This window comes from Arachis ipaensis, chromosome B07, assembly GCF_000816755.2.
Source record: "Arachis ipaensis cultivar K30076 chromosome B07, Araip1.1, whole genome shotgun sequence".
NCBI classification, from domain to species: domain Eukaryota; kingdom Viridiplantae; phylum Streptophyta; class Magnoliopsida; order Fabales; family Fabaceae; genus Arachis; species Arachis ipaensis.
The window spans coordinates 7,349,048-7,358,432 of NC_029791.2; the positions used below are offsets into that span (position 1 = coordinate 7,349,048).

The following is a 9,385-nucleotide window of genomic DNA, read 5'->3' on the forward strand; positions in this document are numbered from 1 at the left end:
CTAGTAAAGCCAAGCCCAAAAACCCACAAAAAAGAATGGCTCAACCCGCTGTAATGCCTAAACGATGGTCCAAATTGAAAGAGACCAAGAAGTCTGATGTACCAAAGAGAGGCTCTAAAAATGTAAAACCTGCAACACCATATGGAAGGAGGCCACTAACAAGAGCAGCTGTTACTGGAACTACTGCAAGACCAATTGCTAAGGGAAAATAGCCCCAAACAGAATGTGTGGCATTGTTTAGCTCAGATGAGTCTTCAGATAGTCATGCCAATGATGATAGTGAAGAGGATGAACCATATCGGCCTGGTGGTGATGAGGTGTCTAATAAGAAAGACGTGGCTGTGGAGAGATTAGCAGGAAAGAAGACTAACGTGAAACTGGAAACCAGAATAGATAAGAAACTTACTACACAAATGAGGGTTGTTATGGTTGAGGATGATGGTCTTGTGTGTGCTGAGTCAGAATCTGAGGATGATGAAATTTTTTTTGGACCAATTCCTAAGTTCGGCTCAATGAGAGCATACCATGATGCCCAAGATGAAGCTTATCAGGATTCTGATGGTGGAGTCTCATGGCACTCGGAAGAAATGAAGATTCCTCTAAACTCTGAGGATGAGTTGGAGGAGGTTAATTCAGATGAGGTCTTCCGTGTGTTCAGAGAAGGAGGAAGGTTTGGGGAGCTTAGGCTTGAGGTTGGAATGACATTCACTACAAAGATGGAGTTCAAAGAGGCTGTGCGTGAATATTGTATACAGGAGGGTCGGAGAATTTGGTTTAAGAAGAATGATAATGTCAGGATGAGAGCTGTGTGTAAGGATGAGAACTGTGGCTGGCTTGTGTATGCTGCTAACAATACTGAGCACAATTGCTGTCAGATCAAGACGTTCATGGATGACCACACCTGTGCAAGGGAGACCAAAAACAGACTGGCTAACAGGAAGAGGCTAGCCGGCAAATTGGTGAAGACGCCAAGAAAATATCCTAACCTAAGACACTGTGAGGCTGCACAGTATTTTAAGACAAAATGTGACTTGGATCTAAGCAAGTGTTCACTGACTAGGGCTTTAGGAGATGCTAGAGCTGTTGTGTATGGTGATGCTACTGCCCAGTATGGAATGGTGAAGGATTATGGGCTGACACTACTTAAGAGTAATCCAGGCTCTACTGTCACAATTGGTGTTATACCTCAACCCAACCCTGATGATGAACCAATATTTGAGAAGATGTACATTTGATTGGATGTGTGTAAGAAGCGATTTCTGGCTGGCTGCAGACCCCTTATAGGCTTGGATGGAGCTTTTCTGAAGACCCAGCATGGTGGTCATATATTGTCTGCCATTGGACAAGATGCAAACAATCATATATATGTTATTGCATATTCAATTGTCCCTGTTGAAAATACTAAAAACTGGAGGTGGTTCTTGGAATTACTTCATCAAGACTTGGGGGATTATAAACAAAAACAAGCTCTGTTTTATATCAGATATGCAGAAGGTACGTAGAAGAAATTTATTTGTTGTTCATAGCTAGTACCTGCTCCATTGATTGTATTTATTAATGGTTTAATTACTCTGTAGGTCCCTATAGTTTTACCGAATTTTCAATTAAGTCCCTATACTTTTTTTCTTTTCAATTGGGTCCTTATACGTTAATTTTTTTTTCAATTAAGTCCCTACCGTGAGAATATCGTTTAAGATAACAGAATATTCTGTTTAAAAAATGAATATTCTCCTGTTTGGATTAGATATGCTAATTGGATATGTCTCTATTTTTTCAAAATACCCAAAACACCATTGACATTTTAACCCAAAAGAAAAAAAACCTAGCCAGCTCATAATTTGCTCTCTGAGAATCGTGTACAGTGCATTTCTCCTCTGTCGGTCCTATTCGCCACTCGGCGTGCCTCTCCTCACCTTGTCATTGAAGCCCCGTTCGCCACTCGGCGTGTGCTTCTTCTTCTTCTTCTTGTGTTAAAATTTGAAAAAAAGAAAAATTTGGTGATTGGAGATGATGGATTCAAGTACTAATGTAGTTGCCACGGTCATTGGGTTTGGGATGAGTGCCACTTTCATTATTTTTATGTGCACAAGAATCAATTGTGGGAGGATAAGAGGGAGTGTTGAATCTCGCATGATGTATGAGATTGAATCCAGGATTGACATAGAACAGGTAAAAATTTCACCTCTTCAAACCCTCCTCCTTTTCTGAGCTGATTTATTAAGCTTTTTTCTGGGTTGTGATTTGTGAACATGAGTTTGAGTTTTTGATATTCTGCTCAACTTTTTGTGAAAATTAGTTCTATACTATATATTATTTGGTCATGGTTTTTAGATTGTTGTTCTGATCTAATCCTCCTTGAGGCATATAAGGAATGAGGGCAGCTATAATTTTGGTTCTTTTTGTAAGCTTCTATATCAAATGATGCAAATGTTGTATCCTTTTCCTAGAATAAATCTGTGACTTGGCTATAAATTTCAATCAGATGTAGAATTGGTATATAGGTATTGAACAATGTATATACTGTCCTTTCATTTGATTCTTTTGTAAGATGAGTATGTGGTTGAGACTTTTTCATAGGTCAGTATTATTCTATATATCATATACTTCGGGTTCATGAATCTGCATATATCATATAATTCAAGTTGATGATATTATTCTTTTCCTAATTAGTAGTTTAGTTTATACCTAAGTTGTGGTTTTGTTTATTTTACTTGTTTATCTGTTGGTGATTTAGATTTTAATTTTTCGTTGTTTATGGTAGCCAGAACATCATGCTAATGACCCTGAACCAAGCCTGTTATGCTTGATGCAATCCTCATTTTGAAGTTCAACCAAGAGACCTTCAGTGCTATTAAAGATACACAGTTAAGTTTAGTCTCTCAGTTTCAGCTCATGCACAACTTGCACCTCATATGTTCCTTAACTTTGTATTGTAACTTCTAGTATTTTCTAGATACTGTAATTGTCATAACATCGTTTTTTAAAAAAAGCACTTCATGGATTCGAAATAAGCTCAACCAAAGAGTCAATGAATGGATAACTAATACACATTATTTCTACAGGTGTATCATATGTTTGGCAGATTACAGAGAAAGAGAAGTGTTACGCATCATGCCGAAATGCGATCACACATTTCATCTTTCTTGCATTGATATATGACTGAGGAAACAATCCACTTGCCCGGTATGCCGTCTGCCGTTAAAAAATTCATCTGAGGCGAAACATGTTAGAACTGTTACATTTACTATGAGCCAGCCCCTTGATGAGTCGCACAAGAATCGGCCAATATCAATGTTATTGTTGATCCCTATGTTGGTTCAGAGAGTGGGAGGTTGTAACACAAGAACTGATTTTTAGATTATTTGTATTATACTGAAACGTTTTCTATAGTTTTTATTTTTAGATTTCAAATTTCAATAACACAAATTACATAGCCTTGTGGTTTTCTATGGTGTACCATGATAGGATAAAGATACAAACTATATTCCATGAATCCATACAAATGTAAAATATTACATAATCATAATAATTACTTGAATGGTGGAAATTGAATTTTATATATACTTATTACTACTATTTCTGTTTCATTTTATCCATTCCTTTTTTTGTATGTTCTTAAGATAAGGTATTTTGAAAGTAAAAAAAAGGTATTTTTAGTACAATATGTTTATAAATACACAAAATAATAATAGTGACAAAATAAAAGGGATTATAGGAATATCTTTAATGTCTTAGAATCATTGAATAGGATCATAGGAATATCTTTCATTGAATATTTATAGTTTTATCGAATTTTCAATTAGGTCCCTATATTTTTTTTCTTTTCAATTGGGTCCCTAAGAGTATACAAGTAATTTCACAATTCACTAACATTTTTTTTACGTTTAACATTAACTGGTGCGGTAATTTACAACCACAAACTAACCGACAAGTGCACCGGGTCGTACCAAGTAATACCTTAGGTGAGTGAGGGTCGATCCCACAAGGATTGAAGGACTAAGAAACAATGATTGATTGATTGACTCAGTTAGACAAACAGAAAAGAGTGTTTGAATATTCAAAGAGCATTAAACAATCGTACAGAAAGTAAAATAGTAAAGTAAATGGGTTGGGAGTAAAGTATGGAGAAGGCAGTTAAGGTTTTAGAGTTATCTATTTTTCCGGATTAACTTTTCTTACTTACTATTTTAATCATGTAGGATTTAATTTATGACAAACTATGTGTGACTAGACCCTAATTTCTTAGACCTTTCTAATCTCCTCTAAAATTCATTAACTGCCAATTCCTTGGTCAATTAATTCCAATTAGAGGGTGATGATCAAATTTCAGTTTATATGCCACAAAAACTCTAATCACCCAAAAATAAAAGGATTATATGTCACGTAAGCCGTTAAATCCAGATAATTAAAATTTAGGAGAATATATTTTCAAACTGTTGTTCAAGTAAAGAGCTTTTCCAAGTTATACAAGAACTCAAGTAGAAAGAGGGTCATACTTCCGTTCCACCCAAATTCATAAGATAAAGAGCAAAAACAATTCTTAAATTGTAAATCCAAACATGAATTAAAATAGAAAAAGCAATAAAATCAATCCATACAAATAGACAGAGCTCCTAACCTTAACAGTGGAGGTTTAGTTGCTCATAGTTCAGAGTGAAAAACAAGGATTGTAAATTGTGAATTGGAATAATGTTGTGTTGGAATCACCCTGTTGGAATCCCTTTTTATATCAAATTCTAATTAATTTAAAATCTATTTTCTAAAATTAAAATAATATCTTTTCTTATTTTAAAATAAAATTTAAATTTAAATCAGAATTAATTAAATAATCTGCGCCTTGTAACGTGGGGACCACTTGGCTTCACTGGATCTACGCCTAACTTGGCTAAGAGCTGCGCCTAACTTCATGCTGTTCACCACACAAGGCGCCTTACTTGGAGGAGAGCACATGTTGCGTGTTGTTGTTGTTTCTTGTGCCTAACTTGAGAAATCTCAAGTTAGCGCAGCCTTGGCAGAGTTGATGGAAGAGAAGTATAAACTATTATATATCTTTGGAAAGCTCTGGAAGTTAGCTTTCCAACGCCACTGGAACTCTGTAGCTCGAGTTATTCAGGTTTGAGTGCAGAGAGGTCAGGGTTGACAGCATCATTCACCTTCTTCTCTTTTAATTTTATGCGGAAACTCCATCAAATCCAGCCAAATGCTACCTAAAATAAACAGAATTGCACAAGACTCAAAATAGCATCCATAGTGGCTAAAAGATAATTAATTCTTGATTAAACTCAACAATTTAATTGCAAATTCACTAGAAAAAGATAGGAAAGATGCTCACGCATCATTAACGGGGACTAAATTGAAAAAAAAATAATGTATAAGGATCCAATTGAAAAGAAAAAAAGTATAGGGACTTAATTGAAAATTCGGTGAAACTATAGGGACTTGGGAGTAATTAAACCTTTATTAATTGTTACATGACATTGTAATGGTTTTTGCTGTATAATTAGTCTATTATTTGGCTGCTATAATATAAGAATATGTGATAAGATATTAATGACATAGTAGTTGGATCACTGCTTATTTAATGAACTGCTGTGTATATAATGAACAAATGTTTTACCTAGTAGTTGGACTTCTAATTCAATAAGTTGCAGTTATTGAACAGGGAACTACTTATAAAAATTTAGGGACTATTAAGATGTTATTTATGAAAGTTTAGGGACTATATTGATGTCACTTATGTAACTTTAGGGACTATTATGATGCTTGATAACAAGAGTCTGACCACTCATTTTTTTTCTTAAATCCAGGGCCTTATCCATGCTGTTAAGGAGGTTTTTCTAGATGTCCCTCATAAATTCTGTGTGCGGCATTTATGGAAGAACTTTAATAAGTATTGGAAAGATCTCCAACTTATAGAGCTGCTATGGAATTGTGCAAGGTGTACTAGCCAAGATGGATTCCTTGAAATTATCAAAAAGATTGAGAGGGTTAACAAGGATGCTTGGGAGTATTTGAACAAGTGATCTAGGGACTCTTGGAGCTAGGCTTTCTTTAGTAATGCACCTAAAATAGACAATATCTACAACAATGCATGTGAAGTCTTTAACTCTAGGATTAAAGAAGTTAGAACCAAGCCTATTATTACACTCTTGAAAGAAGTCAGGATGTATGCAATGAGGTCCATCGCTAGGAACAAAGTCAAGTTTAATTCGAACTCTGGGATTCTACCACCTATACAGCGCAGCAGGTTAGAAAAGATAAGGAAGGAGTCAAAGAGTTGGGTCCCGATGTGGTTTGGTGACATAGACTATGAGAAATTTGAAGTTCATGACTGGACAACTAACATGGTTGTGGATCTGGAAAAGAGGCTCTGCACATGTGGTTTCTGGCAATTGAGTGGTATTATTCTTTTACTTGTTTATTGTTATCTTATTGTTAATTTTTATCTGGTATTATAGTTGGCTTATTGTTACTATCTTTGTTATTGTGTTAATGATGTTTAGGGATGCCATGTGTGCATGTTTGTTCTGCATTGGCAAGGGCTGGTAAAAGACCATATGAGTTTTGTCATCAGTAGTTGACAATGGAAGCATATAATAATACATATGCCTTCCATATTAATCCAATTCCAAGTCAAGCCCTATGAAATAAGTCACCGTATAATAGACCACAAAACCAAAGTCTAGAATGAAGCCAGGTCCACTTAAGAAAAAAAGAAGAAAGGATGTAGATGAGAACCCAAGTGGGAGTAAGAAGTAGAGGACCAAAATGAAAAGAATTTATAAAAAAGGTCACTGTCGTTATTGTGGTGAATTAGGACACACCAAGAGAAACTGTGCAAAGAGAGCTACTAATGAGGAGGCTGCTGCTGCAACCCCCTGCTGCTAATGGTGGTGAAGCCACCCTTGTCCCACAACCCCCTACTAAAATTAGATGACATTCATTTCATTATATGTATGTTCTTATCCACTCTTGTCAGAAATCGATAACTCTCAACAAGTTCACAAAATTAGATGACATTCATTTCATTATATGTATGTTCTTATCCAATTTACTAACTATTTTACATGTTTTTACTGATAGGTTTCGCCTTCTCTTGTGAGGCCACCAAAACTCCCTCCCAAAAGAAAGTCCTCTAAACAAGAAAAATCAATTTCAAGAAGCAGCAATCCAGCAGCAACCACCCCACCTGTTGCCACCCCACCACCAAGTAGTCAACCAGCAAGGAATCATCCGTCTAATCCTATGCAAGGTGCAACACAGGGGATCGTCACAAGGCTTGCAAACTTCATGAAGTTTGTGCCCAACCCTGGATTCAAACCACTCAGATACAAAAAATAAAGACTAAGATTATTATGTTTAGGAGCATATTATTTTGTTTATCTATTTTGATGAAAAGGTATGCTTTCTTAATTAGGATCCTAGTGTTGGAGATTTTAGTGTTCAAAATTTATGAGGTCAATGTGTTGAGAACTTTGATATACTTGGGGAATATTGCCCTGGCTCTATAATACCTATTTTGGATGTGTTTTCTATATTATGAATATGGATTATGACTTTCTTGAATTGAGCTGTGTCAGATTTTTTGTTCTATTTTAGTCTTTGATATGCAATTAAGATTAAGTTCATTAGATGAATCCATTAGTAGTGCAGGAACAATTATACGCATATAACATATTGTTTATTCAATTTCCAAAGTATTCTTGCACATTCATGTCAAACAGTTTAGTCTGTATTTCTTTCAAACAAAAGAACAGGTATAAGTACATGAACAACATATGCATATCACATGTCACTTTTTTTTGCTAGATACAATTGACCATGTTGCCTATCCAACTTTAAGAGAAGCACAACTACTGCAATCAGTAGCAGCAGCATACATGCAAATAGCGAAATTTCTCCCATTTTTAGAACCCTAACTTCAGACTCTAATCTTCCAAGTTTTCAAGTAATCTTCATCTTTCATTCTTCTTTGTCATTTGAAGAGCTTGTTCTACTATCACATGTTACTGCATCTTCTTCCAGAATTTTATCGACCCACAGAAACAACCCACACCACCTCTTACCTACAGTCTGCACCTAAGAAAGTGAATCAACCAAGTTTACATCCAGAATTATACCAAACAACAACAGCAAACACTTACATTGTAGTTTGGGCAACCCATGAACGGTCTCCCTAGATTAGAATCCGTCGTTGACCATCGCAATACTGGTCTTGACCCGCACCCACACCATTCTGGCAAACACGAATCTCTGTTTCTATTCATTCTTCTCATGATGCTTCCAAATGATCGTGGGTTGTTCGAGCTCCCAGCTGCGTTGCTCGCGCTAGCCATAAGCTTGTGGTTTTGAAGATGTAGAAGACACTGCACGAGAAACAAGAGAAGAGAGTCACCTCTGTTGCGATGGAGAAGAGAGGAGAATAGAGTCAATTGGGTATTAGGGTTTTTAACCTCAATTTAGGGACCAAATTGAATCAAAATAGTTTATGTCGCCACGTCAGCTAGCCGTTTTTATGACAGCGTATCACCAACGAGTCCAACTCAGCTTTTCGATTGAGCCAGCTGGACGAAATTTGCCGGAAAGACGAGTCTGAGTCCCGGAGTGCAACTTCGGAGATGAATATGAGTAATTATTAACTTCAGGGATCACTATGAGGTTCGAGGGTAACTTCAGGTACTACTATGAGACTTACTTCATTCCTATAAATACCTTGTATGTTTTATGGTTTCTTGTAACAATTTTATACACAATTTCAATTCACAAATTTATTTTCTTAGTCTCCTCTCTTGAGTTCTAATATTTTTTTTCAAAAAAATCTTTAACAACAATTTACTATTCATAAGTTTATATAAGATTGCACTATATATAGTTAATTATTACAGATGCATATACTTTTTTTTTTGGAAGGAGATATATATGCGCCAAGAGTGGTAATTAACATGAGAATTGAAGGAAAGCATATGCATCTATAGCACATACGACATCACTACCCAATCCAATATCCATTATATTCATATTTAAATGTCACTACAATATAATGTGCATGTTTGAATAATGCACCTAGGTGAATAATGGTATATCTTTTTGAAAGGAAAACTAATTAAAAGAGAATGCATGCATATCATCTAAAATATGCAAGAAGCTTTGGAATCAAATAATTAGAAACAATTTGGTTAGTCTTCTCGGTAGGATGAAAGGCATCCCAAAAGACATATTTGGAGGCATCGGTGCATGTAAGTGGATTCTTGTCACTGCATAAATAGCTCATTTCAAATGTTCCTGTTGAACAACATGCCTTCTCTACCTCCTCATACCCTGAAATATAATAATATGCCCATATCCATCAATATAAGAAGAAAAAAGTTATTTAATGGTGTAACGA

General features: G+C 35.7%; 1 protein-coding gene and 1 pseudogene across 1 annotated transcript in view; one reads left to right on the forward strand and one right to left on the reverse strand.

The window, feature by feature from the left end:
* On the forward strand, window positions 1,967–6,023 carry LOC107606699 (annotated as a pseudogene).
* Window positions 8,987–9,385, reverse strand: part of LOC107609446 (GDSL esterase/lipase At2g42990) — a 6,864-nt gene continuing 6,465 nt past the window's right edge. Inside the window, exon 3 of the mRNA XM_016311431.2 lies at window positions 8,987–9,318. Coding sequence (XP_016166917.1) covers window positions 9,125–9,318 — 194 coding nt within the window. The 3' untranslated portion in view covers window positions 8,987–9,124. The remainder of the gene's footprint in view (window positions 9,319–9,385) is intronic.